Source organism: Vulpes vulpes, chromosome 11, assembly GCF_048418805.1.
Source record: "Vulpes vulpes isolate BD-2025 chromosome 11, VulVul3, whole genome shotgun sequence".
NCBI classification, from domain to species: Eukaryota; Metazoa; Chordata; class Mammalia; order Carnivora; family Canidae; genus Vulpes; species Vulpes vulpes.
In genome coordinates, this window is record NC_132790.1 from 17,664,638 (window position 1) to 17,688,550 (window position 23,913).

A 23,913-nucleotide genomic window follows, 5' to 3' on the forward strand; every position below is an offset into this window, starting at 1 on the left:
GTTGACAGTCTTTGCCCCCAACTTGAACTATGGGAGGGGGTTAACCTTTGTCACACCCATAGGAACCAGAGTGAATGATCCATGTGATCTGGCCTGGAGCCCCCGTCCCCCTGCCAACAGCATCCTGGTTAATGAAGAGGTTTAGGTTGAATTTTAGAGGATTCAGCACTCTGTAGGAAATCCATGTGCTACAGCAGCAAGCACCCTCCTTAGCCTTGGGCAGGCAGTGTGTGATTTCTGGACAGCTGGACAAATCTAGCCAGGCTAAGCTCGTGTTCTTCCTTGTTCTCCTTAAGCCTCAGTGGTCCAGAGAAAGGCCTCTTCTATCTGTACTACCTTTCCTCCAAGCCCTGTGTCTCCCCTGTGTCCATTGAGGGCTGAGGGCTGCTCAGTGGAGCTTAGCTGAGAGTCTTCCTGAGCAAGAGAAGTCCACCTTCTCTCTCTTCTCTGACAGGAGTGAGCAGTGGTTCTGGGGACTTCGCCTTGTACTGTCCTCTACACACACAGGAAGTGCTCAAGCTATTCTGCGAGACCTGTGATGTGCTCACGTGCCATAGCTGCCTCATGGTGGAACACAAAGAACACAGGTGGGGCTGGGTGACTGCTCACAGGGTGCTGGGGTGGGCTCTGGACCCCGCTTTGCTAGCTCTGGGCTCCCAGTGTGTCAAAATCCTCTCTCTGCCCACGCCAGTCTGGGGCCCTGAGGCTGGAGATTTTCCTCTGCTCCCGCTGTGGGGCTTCTCTGGAGGTCTGAAGGGCCAAGACTGCACCTTTCCTATATATAATCCTATCTTCCTTGGGCCTGGCTGAGAAAATACACTGTGGGTGTTCTTGCTTGACTGGCTTGCTCAAAAGAAGACAGAGCCCTCCTCAGGTTATTCTCTGCTTCCTCCTTTAGGTGCAGACATCTTGAAGAAGTTTTGCAAAACCAGAGGATGCTTCTAGAAAGTGTGACTACACAGGTGGCTCATAAGAAATCTACTCTACAGACATCTGCAAAGCAAATTGAGGACAGGTAACACAGACTAGCCCCTTGCCAATGCTCGAGATGCTGTGTTTACTGACATCCTGGATCCTGATAACAGGCTATCAGATATAGTACTTATGAAAAACACTGGTTTTAAGCAGATGTAGGCATATGTCCTGGAACTTAGAAATCTTGTGGCCAGTGAAAGGGTTTTGGGTCATCACTTGGTAGATGGTACCAAGCTAGGTCAGGATAATCAGTGTGAGTTTGGGCCTAAGCACATACCTTCTGAAGATGGCCACAGCATGGCCAGAGGTAGGTGCTTGAGACCGGGGGCATAAAGCAGATCATGGGTTTATCATGAGGATGCAGTAAGTCAGTGGCAATCTGCCTTTTATACTGCTGTCCCAGTGTCTTCCATATAAGTCTACAAATGATATGGGATCATTGATATTTAACGTGGGAAGAGAAATTAGTAGGTATTAAGAACTCATCATGTGGCAGGCACTGGGTTAGGCATCTATATGCATTATTTTGTTCAATTCTTATAGTTCTTTGAGTTGGCTTATCTCCATTGTACTGATGAGGAAACTGAGATTCAGAGAGGTTAAGTGACTTGTCTAAGATCACACAGCTGGTCAGTGACTCAGCTGGATTTGGAAGTTAGGTCTGTGTGACTTCAAAACCCATTTTTAAAAAACTTTACTGAGGTATAATTTATATACCATAACCTTGCCCTTTTAAAATGTACAATTCAGTAATTTTCAATATATTCATAGAGTTGTGTAAATCATTATTATTGTCTACTCTTAGAACACTTTTATCATTCCCAAAAGAAACCCAATACACATTAGTAGTCATCCCCCATTCTCCCCAGTATCCCCAGCCCTTGGCAACCACTAGTCCACTTTCTGTCTCTACCCATGCTCTTTTTATTGCCTGGCATTGTTTAGGGGATATCCACCTTTCTAAGAGAACAGATTACATGACTCACTCTCTGTGCTACTTCCAGTGCTGTGTAACTGGTGAGCTGCTAGGTTGCCCTGATTATGGACCTGACGTTTCTCTAGAGAAAACCTGGCTAAGCTTTAGGCCCATTTAGATCAAGTGGGCTGGGTTGTCCAAAGGTTAGAGGGGTGGAGGAAGGTTCTCATTTTTTTTGTTTTTGGTGCCTACTGGGCCCTGATATTCATAGACAGCCTCTAAGTTGTTGGCTGTTATATTTGCTGTGTCTAGGGCCTCATGGACCTGGAGGGAGGGGTTCACCATGTTCTGTCCCCTTCTGTTTATAGGATTTTTGAGGTGAAGCATCAACACAGGAAGGTGGAAAACCAGATCAAGATGGCCAAGATGGTTCTGATGAATGAGCTGAACAAACAGGCCAACGGGCTCATAGAGGAGTTGGAGGTATATATGGACAAATGAATCACACGATGGGTCAGTGTTCTCTCTAAGTAAAAAACCAGGCACATATCAAACTAGTCCTAGCATTCAGAGCTGCCTGAGCTGGAATTAAGATATGTAGTTTCCTTAGCTTTCTACAGTTCCCTGTATCCTAAAATGTCCAGTCTATTTTGGGGAGTATGGCTCCTTAAGGGCTAGAAAGTCAGTTCAAACTCCTATCAATGCTATATGGCTTTAAGGCAATTGCCTTCCTGGACTGTGCAGGCTTATAGCCTTAGAAGAGAGGGTCATGAAACAAGTTATGCCTGAGAGATCTAGACATTTGTTTGTGTCCTCATTCATTTATCACCCATTCCCTGTTTGCACTATAAAATCCACCCACCTTCTCCCTCCCTCCCTGTGTCTCTGCCACCCATGGCAGCACTCTGTTGTTCTGTCATCCTCTTGGGGGCTCAGTCTCCTCTGACCCCATAAGGGTTCACACTGATACACGGGCCACCAGACTCCCCAAACAGGTGGCATCAAGTCCAAGAACAGGAAGAGGGACTCTTCCTTCTCTGTCCATACTCAGGGTATTACTAATGAGAGAAAGCGGAAGCTGGAACAGCAGTTACAGAGCATCATGGTTCTCAACCGTCAGTTTGAGCATGTGCAGAACTTCATCAACTGGGCTGTCTGCAGCAAGACCAGTGTCCCTTTCCTGTTCAGCAAAGAGCTGGTAAGAGCTCCAACTCATCAATCACTGCTTTGGGGTTAGTAAGTGAAAAGTATCTTCTACCAAACCCCACGTGCCAAGGACAGGTGCTGAAAGGGTCTTGCTTTCCTCTGGGCAAGTCAGGTGGGAAATTCTGTAGTTCTGTGTTAGGTCATGGATTCAGACATGAGCCTGGCCATTAGCAGTGTTCTAGACATCCCAGAGACACTTGTTTGGTTTTAAATGGGGTTGGAGGGAAGGAGTATGATGTTGAGGTATTGGGTTTGTGAGGATGGTGAAGACTAGGAGAAGGAGCAAGAATTTTGAAAGAAGTTAGTGGGGTTTATATTGTGATATGTTGAATCTAAGGTGCCTGTAGGGCATCGCAAAGGAGATGTCTAAAATTTCTATCAATTAATAGGTCTGGAAGTCAGAAGGAAAGTCAGGGTTGGAGATAGAGAGGGGGAGTCACTGAGGTATTGGTGGTATCACCTAGGAAGAGTTTGTGGAAGGAAGAAGAAGACATCTGAGACTGAGGAAAATACTATAATTCTCAACATAGACAGAGGAAGAAGAATGAAGGAGGGTGAGAAGCACAGTCCAAGATGGATTGCAGGAAAAGTAGGAGGGGGTGGTACACAGAAATTAGCAGTTTCAAATATCAAGTGATCAATTTTATCATTGCTATCTAGGTGAAAGAGGATGAGCAGTGAAGAGAATTCTTGAGATCTGGGAATCAGGAGGTCCCTGGTGATATTTTGAAAGAAATTCCAGCAAAATGGGAGGGTGAAAATCTAGAATGAGGGGAGGAGGGGAGGAAGTAGAAACAGAAGTGAAAAGAAGGGAAATGAGGTAGCTTGAGAAGAAAACAGAATTGGGAGATTGATTTTAAGTATGGAAGACATTTGCACAAGTTAATTTGGGAGAAGAGGTTGATGATAGAGATATGTGGTGGAGTGAGCATACTGAGAAGGCATAGAGATGTAGGATGGAGAGTGAACTAGCTGACCCTACACGTAAAAGGTACTTGCTCTGAGGAGGGAGGACAGGAAGGTCTCCATATGATGTTTGGAGGTAGGCAGCGTACCATTTTGCAGCAGTTTGTCTTTTGGATTCCTTTTATTCACTGAAGTAGGAGGTGATAAGAGAGCTAGGCACTAGGTAAGTGGAATTGAGAAGAGAAGTGAGGACTTTAGTCGTCAAGGACAGTGGAAGAGGAGGAAGCCAGGGAGAAAAGAAGTGATAAGAAAAAGAATGGTGCCCCCAAGGTTAGTGATCACTGAAGCAACTCCAGATAAAATGGCTTCGGGATGGCTGGATTGACTTTAGGCTACCAGACCACGGTGAGACAGAGGGGCTTAGGCCCTAGTGATACTGTTACAGCTCATCAGGCCCCAGGGGGCTTGGGGAGTTCTGTAAGGCTGGAGAGTGCACTCAGAAAGAGCAAGAGCTAGTTGGAGCTGGGGGCAGTCGTTGCAGACGAAGGTCTCTAGATGAAGCAAAGGTCTGGGTATGGTACCTGAACTGGAAAGGGAGATGAAGGTGATTGACACTAAGGAGATGCAGGAAGGAGAGGCCAAGATGGTGACCAGGACATTGGTAAACTAGGCTGATGGCAGGGTGAGTTGGATGCTTGCCAAAGTCCTAGATACAAGGGAGAGTTCATGATAGGAGATGGATGCAACTGATGAGGGAGGAAGAGAGTGGTGGATGACAAGGGCAGTTTTACATGTGGGCAGAAGGACGGAAGTGGGGAGTTCTGAGAATGTCTACCACCGTAGGCTTTTACACTAAGGTTTTGGTAGAATGAATGGAACTCCTGAGAGGGCTGCCAGGTGATAGCCTGAGAATTATAGACCATTCAAGGCCCCAAAAAGATAAGGGTCTAAACCTGGCTAAGAGGAAGGGGATCACCTGGTGGGAGGAGGGGCAAGAGCAGGGGAAAGGATGTGAAGCTACCAAGGTGCAAAGAAATGAACATATGAGGGACCTGAGGCTAAAGACCCGTGGCTCTGAGCCCTTCAACCTGCCTGAAGAGTGAGGGAGAGGGAGTTGTCATTCAGGTGCAAGATGCCCAAAGAAATGACCTTTGGTGCTGTTATCAGATTGTGTTTCAGATGCAGCGATTGCTGGAGGCAAACTGTAACACAGATCCTGGCTCCCCCTGGAGTATCAGATTCACCTGGGAGCCTAACTTCTGGACCAAGCAGCTGGCTTCCCTTGGTGAGCCAGAGCCCACCCTGTGGGCTTTTACATAATTGCAAAAAATGAATAAAGCGTGTCTGCTTAGCTCACTGGGTGGGTCAGCATATGCCCAAGAGAAAACACCCCCTGAGACTCCCAGTGGTCATGGAGTCATTCCTGTGTGTGTGTGTGTATGTGTGTGCATGCATGTGTGGGGGGCGGGGGGTTCGGAAGGAGGGGACAACTTAAATAGCAATGGCAACACAGGACTTTTGTAACAGGACCAGTTGAAATCTGAGCTTTCCATTCTGCATGAATGCCCTGTTACCTTGGTTTCATTGCTGGAGAGGAAACAAGATAGAGGCCCTGCTCTCCAGAATGCTGGATGGCAGTGCAGGTGAATCTGTGTCTCTGTGGTCCTACAAGGGTATTCGTGTGTGTAGGCACAAAATGGATATCAGCATTGGGGTGTGGAGTGGGGAGGGAGGCAGAGGGGCAGTGTCAACATCTCTTCTCTGCCCGAAGCTCAGATGCAAGCACATAATTCCTGAGCTACCCTGCTGCAGTGATTTCCTGGTGTTCAGTCTTCAGGTGGAGTGTAGACAACTTGTGGCTGTGCCTGTGTTGATGGCCCCATGTAGGTTTGTTAAGCTAATGACCAACTGCTGCCTTGGTCTGTGTTGTTAAGGTCTAGGAAAGCTTTTTGAACTTGACAGAGTGAAGAATAAAATTTAGGTTGAGGTTTTGCTCCCCTTTTCCCTTTAATTTAATTCAATAGACTTTTGGTGGGCCCCTGCTGGGGGTCAGCACCCCATGCTGGCCACTGAGGGACTTAGGTGAACAGAACACACCTCTGGCTCTCGAGCTGCTGAGTCTTTCCCTCAGTAAGCCTCATCAAAACAAGCAGCTGAAGAAGCTGTGAGACTGAGCTAGGGATAGATATTGTCTACTCATAGGCCAGGGTCTGGAGACCTCAGGACAGTGCTAGTATTGCCCCTGACCTGATGTTGGAGCTCCCTTACTCCTTACATCCTCCTGGTCCAAAACACAACGCCTCACACATATGTTTGGAGACTTGGTCATTTATCCCAGGGCCGGCTCTCTTTCCTTTGTGACACTCCAGCATGCTACCTCCCCACACCCAATGTTGATTTTTTTTTTTTGGTCTGAGTCTGTGTTTGAAAGCAGTGGGTACTATTTAAAGGAGCCTATGATTTCTCTAGTGGGATACAAACAGTGAGGACTAAGCATCTGGAGAAAGCTGAGCTAATTTCTCAAATGTCTCTGGTCCCCAAAGGTCCATGCGAGTTCTATTGCTGGTTCAGCGTTCTAGACTGAATCTTGGAGATCAGGGGTGGGATTTCCCAGTCAGGAGTTGAATTGCTAATCGTAACACACCTGGTAAAGGTTTATTGCATGGTGTCCTTTGGTCCCAGGAGCAGGAAGTGGGGAACAGCTGCAGATACCTTTGGAAAACACTCTCTCTTCTGAATTTTCAGGCTGTATAACTACTGAAGGTGGACAGCTGTCCCGGGCAGACACTCCTGCTTATGGAGGCTTACAGGGACCATCATCCTTTTATCAAAGCCACCAGTCCCCAGTGGCTCAGCAAGAGACTCTTAGCCACCCCTCACATAAGTTCCAGTCTCCAGCACTGTGTTCTTCATCTGTGTGCTGCTCCCACTGCTCCCCAGCCTCGCCTTCCCTCAAAGGCCAGGTCCCCCCACCCAGCATACACTCAGCCCACAGCTTTAGGCAGCACTCAGAGATGGCACCCCAACAGCTAGGCTCTCTGCAGTGCTCTACTCTCCTGCCCAGGGAGAAGGAGCTGGCTTGCAATCCGCAGCCACCAAAGCTGATGCAGCCCTGGCTGGAAACCCAGCCCCCCGTGGAGCAGGAGAACACATCCCAACGGCTGGGGCAACAGCCGACTTCCCAGCCAGTATGCATTGTGCCCCCGCAGGATGTTCAGCAAGGAGCCCATGCCCAGCCCACCTTACAGACACCCTCTATCCAAGTCCAGTTTGGCCACCACCAGAAGCTGAAGCTCAGCCACTTTCAGCAGCAGCCACAGCAGCAACTGCCACCTCCGCCACCTCCGCCACCCCCACCCCAGCAGCAGCCACTGCCACCTCTACCTCCATCCCAGCATCCAGCTTCTAGTCAGCATGGGAGCCCTCCTGGGCCTGCCTGTTCCCAGAACATGGATATAATGCACCACAAATTTGAGCTGGAGGAGATGCAGAAGGACCTGGAGCTTCTTCTTCAGGCTCAACAGCCCAGCCTACAGCTGAATCAGACCAAATCTCCTCAGCACCTTCAGCAAACCATTGTGGGGCAGATCAACTACATTGTGAGGCAGCCAGCACCCGTCCAGTCCCAGAGCCAAGAGGATGCTGCACAGGTGAGCCTCGCGGTGGCTCAGGGCATATGTTCTCCCTGTCCTGGGACCACTCAGCAAACAAAGCTACTCCCCACCCTCCCCCAGCCACAAGGGAGGCACAGGAGGGTGGCCTTGAACTCAGAACTCACATTTCAAGTTCTTCTGGGTTCCACTGCCCATCTCAGGAAAGCTCCAGAAATCACAGTACTTTGTCCCAACAGGGATCTGGCTCCATACTCTCCAGAGTGGCCTGGCTTAGCCATGTCCTTCTAGATGACACTAGGGACCTTGTCCATCAATAGAACCTTCTGAGCTGTGTTAGACTCCTGCCACTGCCAGGACAGAAGGGAGGCTGCCTGTTATCTATGTAACCTCTCACTTCCCTTGCTGGGAACTTATGAATCTTAGATGGGAGGGGAGAGCTTAAGGAGTGGAGCAAAGGTATACATTAGATGCTAGTGGGTAACATCTTTATAACACCACACAGCTATAGACTTAAATTTTGCTTCAAACCTCCTAAGCTAGGTATGTTTTATATATACTATATATAGTATTTATCCTATCAATAGTATTAGATTAGGCTATGTCATCTGTTATTTATAGGCACAGATTTGGGGGTCTGGGAGGGCAGGCACTTTGCCTAGAGGTCATAAAACATTGAGTGACAGAACCAAGACTTCGATCTGGGTCTGCTGACTGTAATTCCACAGGAGAGGCCTTGTTTTCTCCCTGGAGGGGTGATGAGTGCTGCTCCTCTCTTCTCTCAGCTAAGAGCCAATTGAGGAGGTACAGATTGTACCTCTGGGATCTTTGCTGCATTCCATGTCTTCATCTGTAACTCGTGCCTTTCTTTTTTTTCCAGAGTTTCTCATCCTAGCCCCTTCTCCCTATCCTTTCTCACCTTTCCCCCCAGTGGTGTCTCCTTTAAATCTGTAATCACATTTATATCTTCAAAGCACCTTTATGGACTTTAACTTTATTATAAAATATAAGGCCTCACATTTGTGCTTTAGCACTGACAGTGTCAGATCATGCTTCAAATGTCTCCCTCTGAGGCTCAGTTCCTTTGAGGAGATAGCAAATCATCCTGATGATGGCAGAGAAAGGTCTAGGGTTCACTGAGTCCCACAGGCAAAATGTATGTCAGAAGTGTTAGGATTGCTAGGGTGAATATGACAGTTAGCCCAGAATTCTTGGTTTCGGTTTTATCCTAAGACTGTCATACTAGGATGTAGTTTCCTGAAGAATTTATATAAGAGTATCTTCCTTTCTGAAAAATTTTCTAGCAGTTCACAATGTGTATGGAGTTGGTGACAATGGGCAATGAAGGATGGGCATCCGTCTTTGCTGCTGCTACTGCTCTTTGCCATAAAACCCACCCAAGTTCTTATTTTCTCCTTCAGGCTTCGGATGAGCACCCCACATCTGAAGGTCCAAAGCCGCCTCTCCCACTTGACAAGAATACTGCTGCTAACTTGCCCCAGGCGTCTGGGGAGGAAACCCCTCCTGGTGTCCCCCCACCAGACAGCACCATCCCGCACTCCTCTCCAAGTGTGGTGAGAAAGGTACTAATGGAGCCTGCTTTCCATGGCCATGTGGGACCCACTGCCAGCCAAGACCCCAGGGAACCGGATGAGGATGACTGGTGGGGGGGCGGAGTGTCCCTGTTCCATCCCTGGATATTACACAGCCCTGACTCATGTCTTTTATCCTAATGAGTCAGCAACCTAGGTCCTGCTTCATGCCCAATTCCCATTCCCACTGAATATGGGACCGATTGGCCTTCATTTAGAATGGAAGGGGAAAGTAGAAGGGAAAGAAGCCAATTTATTACACACTTGCACTGCACCTAGCATGGTGCATGGGGCGTTGCGGTTTTGTGAGGTGGCTGTCCCCACTTTCTAGCCAAGGAAACTGAGGTCCAGGGCCCTATAGCTAGTGGATGAAAGGGCTGAGGGTTATTTCAAATGAAATTTGTCAGAATCCAAAGACCAACTGTTTTTTCTCTGCAACAAAAATGGGGAAAATATTTTATGTGACTGCACAATCCAAAGGTGATTGGTTTTAGAATTTGAATCAGTGGGGTTTGTTGGGTGAACAGCCTGCAGGAATGTCCCTCAAAGGTAGCTGAGTGGCTAAGGATACTGAGAGCTCTTGAAGAGAAGCTACTGGAGCCTTTCCTGTCCACCAATGCACTTGCTTGCTAGAAATATTAATTTACTTGGCAACAGCTCAGAATGCCACAACTCCTTGGCTGTGCTCCCATTATCCCTGCCCTTCACCCTTATCTCTGTCATCCTCCTAGCTGGAACCTCACTGATGTGTTATGCCCTTTCTGTATCCCTTGGCCCTGTCCCACTGTCCTGTTGCCTTCTCTGGCTTGGTACCCTCAGGCTGTTGGGCGCCTCCTATCAGCCCTGTACTTGAAGCTGTGTCAGCTGTTTGATGCCCCCCAGCCTGCACACTCAGCTCTGCACATGGCTCTGGCTCTGCATCCCTGGTTCTGCAGCTCTTTTGTTTATCTGCCCCTCACCATGCTTCCCCTAGCACCATTGCCACATATCTTAGATCAATCTATCCCAGTGATACTTGAGAAGAGACTTCAGAAAAGTAGGGATGGCAAAAATGAAATGGTAACTTGGAAATCCCTGGTGGCTCTTAAAGTCTGGCTAGGCCTCTGGTATTAGTGGATTTTGGTCTGTGCTGGGCCCATCTGGCCCTGTTGAAAGCCATTTGGTCTAGAGGCCCTAGAGATGCTATAAGTAGGCCCTTTGTGGCTCTCAGGGGGTTTAACTTTTTATACTTAGGCTACTTACTTATTCCATCCATCCAGTTATTTACTCACTCAATGTTCAAAAAATATATACTCATATCCTAGTGTGTGCCAGGTGTTTTGCTAGGTGTCAGGCACATATCAGCAAATAACAGTGTGACATTAGAGCCTATGGTCTAGTGGGAGAGACAGTTAAATAAGCAATGACAACAGATGTGATAAAGTGCTGGGATAGTCATTGGGGTGCAGAGAAGGAGCGGGTAACCTAGAAGAACCCCTCACAGAGGACTTCCCAGGGGACCTGATTTTAAGCAGAGATTTGAAGTAGTTAGGCTAGTGAAGAGGGATGATGAAGAGGGCTAGAACGAATAATCAAAGGGAATGGCTAGTAAGAGGGTCCAAAAGTGAGAGAAAGCCTGGGGCCCTTAGAGGGGTTTCAGATAACTTGGCATGGTAGGAACATGAGGTGTACTAGGGAATGGAGCCAGGGTGCTTGGAAAGCCTTGTAAACGATGTTCCAGAGTTTAGCATTTGGTCTTGGGGGTTGTGAGGAGCAAATGAAGGATTTCTAGCAGGGAGGGACACGGTTTGAATTCAATTTTAGAAAGGTCACTTCAGCTGTAGGAAGGGAGACCAAAATAGTACAGACGAGAATCAGGAGTGGTTGAATGGAATCAGTAACACTGGGTTTAAGGAAGAAGCATGGACTTCAAGAGATCAGATCACAGGAGTTTTTGGACTTGGAGTCTGATTGGTAATGGGAAGCGATGGAGAGAAGGTCCTTTGGCTTGACACCCAGGTCTGTCTTGCCCACTGGGTTGCCATTCATAGAGATGGGAGCGTGGGAAGAAGGGCCTATTTGGGGGGAGGAAAAAGTTAAATTTGAATTGTTGGTGGTCTCCTGTGGAAGCTACATAAGAAGGTGACCAGAAAGCAGCTAGCTCTAGATGTCAGTAGTTCAGAAGGCACCATGGGGATTGCCAGTGCTCAAGTGGTAGTAAGAAGCGCTACAGAAAATGCCACTGCTTGTTTCACAGGTCTTGATTCTGTTCCTACACACATTACAAAGGAAAGGAGGTGATCCATGTGCAGGCATGAAGTCTGTGCTGCCTGTGCAGGTGGCCTACAGGGCTCTCTAAGCATCAGGGGCATGCTGCCCTACTGTGTGGCTACAGGTTGGCAGTGGGGCTAGTGAAGGTCCCAGGAACTCTTATCTTCTCATTTTGAGCTGGCCCTGGCCCTTACTAAACTGGGCTAATGCAGAAGTTCAGAGGGGCAGGTGGCCTGGCCTTTCCCTGATGTTTTATAGGCTTATTCCTGGCTTGGACTCCCCTAAAAAGGAACCCCAGTGTTGCCATCCTGGCTCAGAGGATCCTTTGGGTCTTCTTGACTAAGAGAGGTACTGATTATACACAAAGCTACTGAAATAAGAAACAGGGCTTTCTCAATGCCTTGAAGCTGGGATTGGGCATGATGAGGGTGTGAAGATTAAGGACACTGAACAACGTTTTGAGCAATTTATCATTGAATGATAACACTTTGTGTAGTATTTTTCTACCTGTTTCTATAGGTTTTTACATGGATTATTCCATTTTATCTCTGTTTATCCTAGAAGTACTATGAGGAGGCCACTTTCTTATTCCCTTTTGAAAGATGTGGAAACTGAGACACAGAGAGGTTAAGTGACCACCTAAGAGCTATACAGCAGAGCATTGGCAAAGTTAGGACCAGAGCACGGGTTCTTGACCCTGCTCATGTTCAGGGGCTAGGTTAGATCGCCTCTCCTTGTGCTCTGCAGTGGGAGAAGCAAGACTCCATCTGGCCTTTCACTTGCTGGATTTTCCTCTTTACAATCATTGGAGTAGCCTGAGGCCCTGCCGGGGAGAGGGCTTAAAACCCAGCCTCTTCTGGTTATCTCTATCTGGTAAAGATATTTTAGCCTCCAGCCCACTCCTAAGCCTGTGACGGCCTACTGAGTACCGGGGAAGTCAAAGGTCTACGTGAAGGCCATGGACCAGAGGAAGCTGTGGCATCAGGTGCTTCTCTGCGTTTCACAGGGACTCACTCACACTCTGAGCTGCAACTGACCTTACATCGCCATGGAGAGAACTTTGGTGATAGCACAGCAGCTGTGCACATATACTTTCAAGTTGATGCTAACTGAACTGAAAGTGAGATAGGAAAGTTTTTGGACGGGCTTGAGCTCTGCAGTCTCAGAAGCAGCTTCCCCTACTACCTTCCCTACATCCAGCAGGGTGTTTGGAATGAATTTTTGACGTCTGTCTGTCCCTCACAGTTGCCTAATCTTGGCTTAGCCACTCTGAAGAGAGACCACGGTTGCAGCACTACAACAGGATGTCTTACATCCTAAGTGAAACTGGAAAACAGTTTGATGGCTTCATTTTGTACTTCTGAACAAGTCAACTGATGAAAAACACACACACTCTCTTCCTCAAAACTCTTGTGGAGGCGAGGCTGTAGGCACCACAGAGAGCCTGTCGAAGCCCTAATTTAACTGCAAGGGGGACCTCTTTTCTGCTCACATGTCCACATCCTCCACAGAGCACCGAGAGACCACCAGGATGCTTATAGCTTCAGAGGAGTCTGAGATATATTTTTAGTAAATGATGTCTAAGCATAGGCATTCCTGTGGTCCACATTAGTGAGAATGACGCAGAAGAGGAAGAGATAATGACTCACATGAAAGAGCATTTACATCATTATCCAAGCCCTTTGATGCCTGAGCTTGTAATTTGATTCTTACAACTCAGATTTACATTAACCTGTGGAGGAGGAAATTAAAGCCCAGAGATGGGAAGTATCTTGCTTAAACTCCTACCCTAAATCTTAGCTTAAGTAAGGAAATGCTGGGCATCCTGCCTTCACAGTCTCCAGATCCACAGCTGTGGGCCAGATCGTGACTCTCGACTCCAGCAATGATTATGTCCTCATAGCCTGGCCTCAACAGCAGAATTTGCTCAGAATCTTCCCAGGGCCTTGAGAGGCTTTCTTAGGGCATGTCTGTGTTCTGGTCAGCAATGACAGAGCTGTACAGAGATCTGCTCTGTCCTCAGGAACCAAGCCAAGTATTCCCCAGGTCTGGCTCCCTGAATTTTACAGCCTCTAGGAAGGCTCTTTCCTCTGTTCTGGCCTGATTTCACTCAGACCAGATCCAGGATCTTTGTCTAAGTCTCCTGGTTCATGAGAAAATAGGACTCCTGGGCCTTAAATTTCCTTACATTGCCCTGGCCAAAATAACTCTGGCCTGCGTCTCCTGCGTCTCCAAGGCTTGGGTTTTCAGGGTTCCACTCATTCTGGCTTTTACTTCAAAGTTACTGGAATCCACTTATTCCTTTCTTCTTCCTTCCATCTCAGACTCTGGGATCCTCTTTGCTTTTTCTGTCTTTCCTGAATCATCAGGGCACTGGGCACTCTAGTTCTCTCTTCACTACCCATGAAAGTTTTCCCATTTGACTCTGGTCAGTTAGCATATATTATCATGGTTATGTGCACATGGTTAATTTGTACAAGAACTTTCCATCGAGGTGGGGGAGCATTTGCTGTTGTCAATAAGAGCAGCGAGTTTGCTATTTAAGATCAACGTGGGAACACATTTGCTAGGAAAGCTATCACTTCCTCGGGTATCTGATTCGGTTGTTTGAAGATCTACTACTGTTCAACCAGTTTACCTGATGTGCAGTTATTGAAACACTCAAATCTGTTTACCTCAATCCTTGTCTCCTTATCTGTTTCCTTCAACCAGAGTGGAGGCCTTCAATGTGTTTCCAGGACACATTTTTGATGTCATTGCTCCCTTGTTCTCTGTACATTTATAAGGGTAGTCAGTCTTTGACAATTCTAACAATGGGGCAAAATCCTAAAAGCAGAAGTAAGCAGCTGAAGCCTTGGAGCAGTGGCAAGAACAGATGTCATAAATCCTACACACTGTTCAGCATGAGATCACAAGTCCACACTCAGGTGTCTAGCCAGAGGTCTTGACTACAAGCTTAGTTGTATGGTTTCCTTTGGAAATTTGGGTTGTTGTACCTTAGAGCAGTAAGCAGAGTAGAAGCAAGGAGTCAGGACTTCTGTAATGGCAGCTGTTAACAAGGGAGAAGACAGGAAACATCACCTGGAAAAGTGCCACATTGCGAGGTCATCCGGTGAAAGGACAGGCTAAGCTACGGTCCACTCCAGCGATAGAGGTCCATCCAAGTTCCTTTATGTTACTAAAGAATGGTCTCATTAGGCTCCATATACTCTGTTTATTATGGCGAGGTGGTATGTGAAGTGTTCTAGAAGTACTCCCATTCAAAATAATATTTTAAAGTCAATTGCCTTTTGTTACCGGAAGAGGTATGTTTCAGATATTTGGAAAATTAATTTCTGTGGAACACCACCATATTTGTGCTACATTATCCCCAGAAATATTATCTGGCTGTAAGAACCTGAAATTTATATTAAACTCAGGGCATGTGCATTAAGTGTCTGTTTATTGACTTCTCTATCATGTCTTACTAGAGCACTAGCCTTTTAGCTAATGGCACAAAATCAAGACCAGCCAGCAGATTTTTAAGGCTGGGCCCAGATTCCTAGTCTTGGGCCTATATAAGCTTGGGAAATCTGTGTCATCACTCTGTGTCTCAGTTTCCTTTTCTGCTGGATGTAAGTGCTTTCTCAGAATTTTGACAACACTGTGTAATAATCATTGCAGTAATGTAAGCACATCAAACTCTAGTACAAGATCTGAATGGCAAGGATGACGAGGGGGGTGGCAGGTAGAAGAGCTTAGGTCAAATAGAAGACAGGTATGTAGGTGAAGAATTGCATAGATGACTAGTAGAAGAGGCTGAAGGTCAGACAGTTCAGAGAGGTTACAGGTCAGGCAAGTTGTGGAGGCAGGTGGTTCAGACAGATAGATTCTATACGTCCCAGGTGAGGTGATTCAGACAGGTCACAGATCAGGCAGGTGGTAGAAATAAAGGGAGAAAAACAAGAAGAGGAACGAGACAGAGATAGGAACATACAATATGGGGGAAGGAGAGAAAATTAGGAGCAAGTGAGGAGATGCTAGGTAAGAGAGGTAGGAGGCTCAGCATCTCCCCTCTTACCCCAGAAATGGCCTGAGCTTATTATCAGAGTTAATGCTTTTGGCATTTTTTACTTCTCTTCCCCCCTGAACTAGAAAATAGTTTATTTTCACTCACAAACCACAAAATACATATTTTTCCCTCATGAAATCTGTAGGTTTTGTATGCAAAGAAAGCAAAGTATCTGTTATGTAGCTGACAGCTTGGAAGTGGTTGCCCTACACCAACCTTACAGCTGGCCATATCATTTTGCCTTCTCTAATTTGACCCCTGAGCAATACTGGGTGCTAGAGAGGGCAGTCAGCATCATCTCCACGGACAGATGAGCTCCTCCTGTGTGTGTGGCACCAAATGTCAAGCACGGTCACACTCCCAAGCCTACCATGCTCTCAAGAAGCTCTGTCCTTCCTTCCAGGCCCCAGTGACCCAGCCTCCTTTCCTAGCTGGGAAATTTGGCCCTTCTTCCTACTCACCTTGTAGCACCGGCAGCAGGGTAGGATGTAGGTTCTCAATCCTCTGTTTCTTCCAACACAAGAAATAGTTCTTTCTCTTTTAATATTTTGTACCTCTTCACTCCAAAGAGCCAAATGAAGTATCAAAAATACTAACACACAGTGTACATATGTTCCCAAAATGCCATTGTGTTTGTATAGCCTGTAGAAGAGGGATGGGGCTGGCTTCCTCACTGCACTTTCTCTGAGATCATACCCAGAATTCTCCCATGAACATTTCTCAGGTTCTTTTTACCACTTCCAGAGCTCCCCCCCGCCCAACTCCCTGATGGCTTTGGCCACCTTGACATTGGCTATGGATGTGGACATGAAGGAGACTAGTGTAGTCTGCAGTATCATAGGATATGTTATTGGTCCTGTACTGTGTGCTGGGTATTATAGGAGCAGGTTCAGCAAGTCCAGATCAAAATAAACTGATAGAATTTCCATAATTCTCCTGTGGCTCAGTCTGCATGCCCTCCTCAGTTGTTGTACTAAGTCACACTTCATGATATGCAATAAGTAATCAGGACAAGGGAATTGATATCCTATGAAGATATCCTACCTCTAATCTGGAGATAGAGGTGGAGATAGCCTACCTCCAATCTGGGGAGTTTTATCTTTGGGGATTTAATGTTGTGCATATTTTGTGACAGATACAGCACCTGATCATTGTTACTTGGGATTGTCCTGGGTAGATTTTGGTGTCCTTAATGCTTGGCACCAAGGATCTCATAGAGAGAGCCATCTATGTCATTGGCAGATGAGATGACCACTAGAGCTACAATAAATATACATGTCAGATGGGGAAAAGGTGAAAGAAACCAGGTCAAAGGATTAGGCTGTCATATATGACAAAAAGGATCGCAACAATCATTGGGGATTCTTGTCCATAGATAAGGAAAGATAGAACCTTAGAAAGCTGTGGTAGCATATAAACAGGACAGTGGGGATGCCAAGGGATGCAGGCCAGGGCATGTTTGAGATAGCTTTTCCATGCTTAATCTACCCAATTTGCTCTGAGTATTCTCTCCAGACCTCCTTCTCCTCAATATTTCCTATCTTGGGACTTAGACTCTAGAGAAAATTGAAGTCTTTTCATTGAACACTATTGAACTACCAAGGAACATATAAAAAATGAACTTTTCTATGGGGAAGACAAAAGGCATTTATATTTAGCTCATCTGCTTTTAAAATTGAGAATTAAAAACAGAACGTATAAGCTTTACTAACACAGTTTAATAATAGGGGGAAGTGTTAGGAGAGAAGAGAAAGAGATGATAAAAAAGAACAGGAGAGAAAAAGAGAAGGTTGAGGAGAGCAGGAGAGGGAGGGACAGAGAGTCTGAAGTGCAGAGTGTGTGAGAGGGAAGGATGATTAAGCACAGAGAACAGACCCAGACCACAGTCAAAAGTATGGCTTCAGCGCCCAAGCTCTGGATTCTACATCGGTAAAAATCCCATATCACATATCATGCTTAGTTGGTGAAATATTGAAAGGATCTCCCAGGATCAGGAATGAGACAAGGATGGCTACTATCACTCCTTCTACTTGACCTGGTCTTCCTGTACTTAGCTGGCAGAGTGAGGCTGGGAAAACAAATGCAGGGAAGAGAAGTAAAACTTAACTGGTCAAGGATGACATCATTTGTGTGCACAGAAATCCCCCAGGTGACTTCAGCAAGGTCTCTGGGTAACAAGGTCAATCCATAAAAATCAATTGCATTTCTGTGTGTGAACACAAATAAAGGGAAATGGAAATTTACAAAATGATGTGTTCAATAACATAAAAGACTTCAGATGTCTTTGCTGAACTTCATTTTTTTTTCAAGTGTAAAGTGCAGGCCACGAGAATGATGCTAACAGTCATAGTACCAGGGCAGCAATAGCAGTATCTGGGAGTTGCTGAGTACCTGCCATGTGGCAGACACTGTTCTAAACCTTTACCTGTATTTGTTCTTGTTACCTTCACAATAGCCCTTTAATGTTTGTGATGAGGATTCGGTGAGGAAATGTATGTAAGACATTTAGCAAATTTCCTCACATAGAAGAAATGCTCAATAACTTTTAGCTACATAAAGACAATCAATGCGTAGACTCAGTTGTTAATATTACAAAGCTGCTATTTATTTGGTTTGAGATTAGTAGAATACACAGTCACATATTACTGTTTTAAAAAGTTTTAAATAGGGCAGCCCTGGTGATGCAGCAGTTTAGCGCCGCCTGCGGCCCGGGGTGTGATCCTACAGACCTGGGATCAAGTCCCACATCGAGCTCCCTGCATGGAGCCTGCTTCTCCCTCTGCCTGTGTCTCTGCCTTCCTCTCTCTCTCTCTCTCTCTCTCTCTCTGTCGCTCATGAATGAATGAATAAAATCTTAAAAAAAAAAAGTAAAAGTTTTAAATAGCTAATGAATTCATGTACTCAGGCAGGTACTGCTCCTGGGTCTAGAAATATAGTGGGTAAGCAAAATAGGTACAGTCCATGCCCTAATGGAATTTAGGATTTATGGAGGAAACAGAGATTAATCAAATGGTCTCACAACTATGAGAATACAGTAAAAAAAAAGGGGGGGGTGGTGGGGGATTTATAAGAATGTAAAAGGAGGGGAATGAGGTCTGGGCTACAGAATGAAAAGAGGCTTTGATGTAAAAAACTGCAGGGATCCCTGGGTGGCGCAGCGGTTTGGCGCCTGCCTTTGGCCCAGGGCGCGATCCTGGAGACCCAGGATCAAATCCCACATCAGGCTCCCGGTGCATGGAGCCTGCTTCTCCCTCTGCCTGTGTCTCTGCCTCTCTCTCTTTCTCTCTGTATGACTATCATAAATAAATAAAATAAAAAATTAAAAAAAAAAACTGCAGGTGAGCTGAATTTAGAAGAATAAGTGGTACAGGGGTAGGGATAGGAGAATGTTCCACGGGGAGGAAGCGGTCTGTTTGAAGGGGATGAAGTTTGTAGGTGGAAGGAAAGCTTGGCATGTTTCAGGGATTGAAAAAAAATATCTAAGTGGCTGGAGCTCAGAGAGTGGGAGGGTTGTTGTAAGAACTGTGGCTGCAGAGTAGGACCGGGGATGGGCAATCATTTCACAGTTGTCCTAAGAATGGTGGAATTGCACTGTGGGACTTTATGCAAAGGAATGATGTGGTCAGATTTGTGTTTTGAAAATATTTCTCCACTGAGGAGGCTACTACTGTAGTCTGGGGAAATATGGGAGTATAACCCAGGCTAGGGCACCAGCAATAAGAGAGAGGAATTAGTGGGAAGATGTGTGAATTGCTTAAAGGGGAGAATTGATGAGGTTAGGTAGTAGCCTGAATGAAGGAGGGGGGAGGTCCCACAGATGCTTCCTTCCTAGCATCTGACTTGAAAAACTGGGTGACTGGGAGTGAGATTCACTGAGGTAAGGGCAGCCTTTTCTTCACTGTTAAATGGCTTTGCTAATTTTATAGTGAAACTTGAGACGGTATTTGAAGTATTTATTTTCCTGTGGAAATTTGAGTATCTTACTCATGGGGAAAGGCTTAAGACATTGATTTTGGAAGCTTAGAGATGTTTACTCTTTGCTTCCCCTTTGACTTTCAAAAGATGTCAAATTGTTTTATCTTTAGTCTTACAAAAAAGAGCAGGGATATCAAACTTATAAATTCCTAAAGATTACATTTAAACCATTCGCCCCCAGCCCCCCAATGAAAGGGTTTCTCCAGTCTAAGATATGGAATGCATCCAGTGTAGAAATCTCTATGTCTTTAACTTCTTTTGTTAACCTTTAGGTCTCTTCTCTCTACGTCATCAAGCAGTTAGGAGAAAACAGTTCTTGGAGTTGGGAAGTTACTACCTCATCCAATGATTGTCTAGACTGGGTCATATGAAGACCCTGCTGCTCTGATGTTCTCTGCCTCTGGTTCAGAATGTCTATGGAAGATAGAGTGGGGATAGGAAAGGCTTTCACATCTTTTGGTCAAAGCCTTCACTTAATGCTGGTGTTCTGGAGTTTATCTGAATGAGCCTATTCAAAAGGGCCTGGATGGGCAGCCCCGGTGGCTCAGCGGTTTGGCGCCGCCTACAGCCTGGGGTGTGATCCTGGTATCGAGTCCCACATCGGGCTCCCTGCATGGAGCCTGCTTCTCCCTCTCCCTCTGCCTGTGTCTCTGCCTCTCTCTCTGTGTCTATGAATAAATAAATAAAATCTTGAAAGAAAGAAAGAAAGAAAGGAAAGAAAAGAAAGAAGAAAGAAAAGGGCCTGGAGTTGGCCCAGGTTCCCCTGGACTGATTGGGTCTCCCTAGGCCTTGGCATTATCTCCAAGAAGGCCTAGGGCAGATCAGAGTTTGAGCCTTCTGAACTTCCTCCCATTTTTATGTAGCAGAAACTAGCCCGCAGGAATGCCAGAAGGGATGAGAAGGCCCTAGTGGTTTAGTCAGAGGGGAGTGTGAGGTTGGAAGTCAGTCCCAAGTCTGACCCTCTGCCTGGGTACTGGGTGGGAGGCCAGGGGTGTGGGCCGATGGTGGCTCGGTGTGTGTGTGTACTACCCTCAGGGCAGGTGGTAGGCTATCGCTTTCATTCCCCCACACTATTTTGTCTCTGTCTCTTTCACAAACATATACACATGCACACCAGTGTCCTCAGTCTGTGCCTGCCTCTCTCTCAGAGCCTGCCAGCCTCCTTGGCATAGGGGAATGGGAATAGGACTTCATGTGCGGAATTCCCTGCAGCTACTAGACTCTGAGGCCAGAGTGAAATCTGAGCATAGGCGCTCTTGCGGGTCACAGGTCTCCTCCCCTGCCCCCATTCCCAACTAACAGCTGGCTCTGCCCTGTCTTCTCTCCTGCAGCACTCCACTTCAGTGAGCATCATGGGCTTCTCCAACACGCTAGAGATGGAGCTGTCATCTACCAGGCTAGCCAGGACCCTGGAGCCGCAGATCCAGAGCGTGAGCAGCCTGACTGCTGCCCCTTCCCATATGGTCCCAAGCCTGCTGAGTGGCACCCCCACAACTGTGTCCAGCCTGCTGAGCGGTCAAAGCCAGGCTGTGCCCAGCCTGACAGTTAGTCCTCTGCAGACCATACCCAGTCTTGTACGTGGCACACCCCAGACCGTGCCCGGTCTGATGAGTGATTCCTCCCAGGCCATCACAAGCCTAGCAAGTGATCACTCACAGGCCAGGCCCAAGCTGATGTCTGGTCCCACCCAGACTCTGCCAAGTCTGGCTACTTGTCCACTGCAGAGCATGCCTCCGGCTTCTGACACGCAACCGGAAACTGTATCCAGTGGCAGTCCTGGCTCTGGTGGAGCTGTGGGGAGCCTGTGCCCTGGAGATGGGGCTGACCCCTCTCTTGGGAACGCCCTGTGTAAGGTAAGTCCTGGGGAAATGACATTCAACTCCTGCTTATCACCGGGCAAGGGGGTGGCCACTGAAGGGCTTATCCTGTCCTTAGCTTCATGGCTCTGTCATTACTAATGCAAAAAGTCTGATTTCTTTGACTTTTGTTGGCCTTTCACTTTTGAAAGATGGAAAGTGAGGATTCTTCCCGCTTCACTGACTCTCTGGGACAGGACCCCACAACTCCTGGTCTGGAGGTTTCCAAGGATTTGGCTATCCCTTCAGAACTGGAGGAGCCAATTAACCTCTCTGTGAAGAAACCTCCAGTGGACCCAGCAGTCAGCACAGCCATGGCTCTACAGCAGTACCAGAACCCAAAAGGTGAGGTGCAAGTCAGAAGCAAGTCAGAAGTATTGTGCTGGCATAGATGTGAGCTCAGCACTTCCAGGTGAGACACGGGTCAGGAGACAGACTTTAGGTGTGAGGCAGCAGTGCTTCTCCCTCTGGCACATTTGCTTCTTCCCTCCAGAACTGACTGACAAGTGCCTGTTCTGTCTCCTTCACTGTGTGTATGTGTATGTGTGTGTGTGTGTGTGTGTGTGTGTGTGTGTGTGTACTAGGACTGATCCAGGCCATGATGTAGGCTTGTGTAACGTATTCCCATGCAAAAAGTTCTGGAGGTATGGGTTAGCAGTGGGGGAAACAGGAAGAACTCATCCCAAAAGGGCTAGCCTTGGCAAAATATTTTAGGGAAAAGAGCATATCTGTCTTCAGAGTCGAGTATCTATCTCTAACTTAGAAAATGAGCTCTGTCCTTTTCTGTTTGACTTTTCTGAGCTGGTTTCTTTCTCTGTCAATGGGGGTAATCAGAGCTCCTTCCTAGACTCCTGGAACAAATAACTACAGTGAGATCATTTGATGACTTTCTCTTAGTAACAATAATTTGCCTTGCTTTGCCTTGCACCTGGCAGTCATCTGAATTTGTGTTGTGCCTCAGAGTAAAGGGAATTTGGACTGGTGGAGACTGGCTCTGATTCTCTTCTCAGCTACCCACACACCTCTAATGGGGCTTTCTTCTGTATAGGTGAGGGCTAGTTGGGAAGTTTGAAAGCAACCACCAAGTGAGTATTTGGGACTTTTTCTGTCTAGCGTAGGATATGTGTTTAGTTTGTAATGATCACTCTATTTCCTGTACATTTAATAAATTAAAATGAAATATTTTTTCTCCTTGTTTTTTTCACACTGACTGAAAGACCCAACTGAACATTTATTGGTTCTTATTGACAGCATAATAATGGGACCCTGGATTTTAAGCAATTAAATATTTTGGACCCTGCTTGCCCATGGAAAGTGCCTAGGACAGTGCCTGGTGCTAAATGGGTGCTCAGTAAATGCCAGTTTCCTCCTCCCTCCCCATACTGCCTCCTGCCCATCCATACAGGCTCAACTGCACTACTCAGGGTAGGGCTATAGCCTTTTGCCTGTGGAGTATGAACTAGATTCTCAGGCAGTACTAAAATCTCAGTGCTTGGCTGAAAAGGCAGAGGCTATACAGAATGACTACTGAGAGCACATATATTTTTTTTTAACTTTTAATTTAATTTAATTTATTTTAATTTAAGTGATCTCTGTGTCACATGTGACTTTAAGTTCTTGAGATCAAGAATCACATGCTCTTCTGAGTCAACCAGGTGCCCTATATATCTGTTTGTCTTTTAATTAATTTTAAAGATTTTATTTATTCATTTAAGAGACAGAGAGAGAGCATGAGTGGGGGTGGGGAGGAGAGGTAGAAACAGACTCCTTGCTAAGCAGGGAGCTCAAAATGGGGTCAGGACCATGACCTGAGTGGAAGGCAGATACTTAACCATCTGGGCCACCCAGGCACCCCTGTATTGGTCTTTTTAAATATTTTATTTATTTATTTGAGACAGAGGGAGAGAGAGAGAGAGCACACATGTAGGGAGAGGCAGAGGAAGGGGATTCTCTATTTCCCACTCTCACTGAGCAGGGAGTCTGATGTAGGGCTTGATCCCAGGACACTGAGATCACCACCCGAGCCAAAACTAAGAGTTGGACACATAACTGAATGAAACAGCCTGTTTGTCTTTTTAAAAGAAGGAAGCCTTCTTCTCATCATTAGGAAGGAGAACCATGTTAGGATTTCCACCATTATGAATGATTACAGTGTGGGTAACAATTGTGTGACAAGTATGTGGCTAAAGGTATGAGTAGCATATATGAGTGGAAGGTATGGGTTATAGAGCATGTTGTCACAAATGTATGTCACAGGTAATTATCTTTTGCCTTAGAGTATGAGAATTTTGAAGAAGCCCTGGAGCTGAATGTAAAAGAGAACCAGAGTATCAGGTAACAGGCTCTTGCCCCAACCTCCCTCTCTCACCCTCCAACTTCATTTATGTCCTGGGAGGTTGGCACAAGAAGTCAGCATCCTTGATGACTTAACTAGAAGCAGAACTTTACCTATAACTGTCTTCTTCAATCCCAGACCTTGGAGTAGGATCTGTGTGGTTGGGAGTCTGAGATGCTTGTGGGAGGGTGTCCTGGCTCCGGTGCCAGGAGGCCTGTACTCTGTGTAAGGTCCTCCGTC

The 23,913-nt window shown here is 46.4% G+C and overlaps 1 protein-coding gene across 10 annotated transcripts in view; it reads left to right on the forward strand.

Moving 5' to 3' along the window:
• The window catches only part of TRIM66 (tripartite motif containing 66), a 60,339-nt gene that overhangs the window by 27,173 nt on the left and 9,253 nt on the right, over positions 1-23,913 (forward strand). For 7 of the 10 annotated variants that reach the window (XM_072725679.1, XM_026008304.2, XM_026008307.2 and 4 more), the window contains 10 exons: positions 455-587; positions 899-1,015; positions 2,260-2,374; positions 2,943-3,089; positions 5,171-5,288; positions 6,749-7,653; positions 9,036-9,197; positions 20,814-21,335; positions 21,491-21,683; positions 23,615-23,672. In XM_072725679.1, coding sequence (XP_072581780.1) covers positions 455-587; positions 899-1,015; positions 2,260-2,374; positions 2,943-3,089; positions 5,171-5,288; positions 6,749-7,653; positions 9,036-9,197; positions 20,814-21,335; positions 21,491-21,683; positions 23,615-23,672 — 2,470 coding nt within the window. The remainder of the gene's footprint in view (positions 1-454; positions 588-898; positions 1,016-2,259; positions 2,375-2,942; positions 3,090-5,170; positions 5,289-6,748; positions 7,654-9,035; positions 9,198-20,813; positions 21,336-21,490; positions 21,684-23,614; positions 23,673-23,913) is intronic. The other 3 variants (XM_072725680.1, XM_072725686.1, XM_072725685.1) reach the window with 1 other exon arrangement.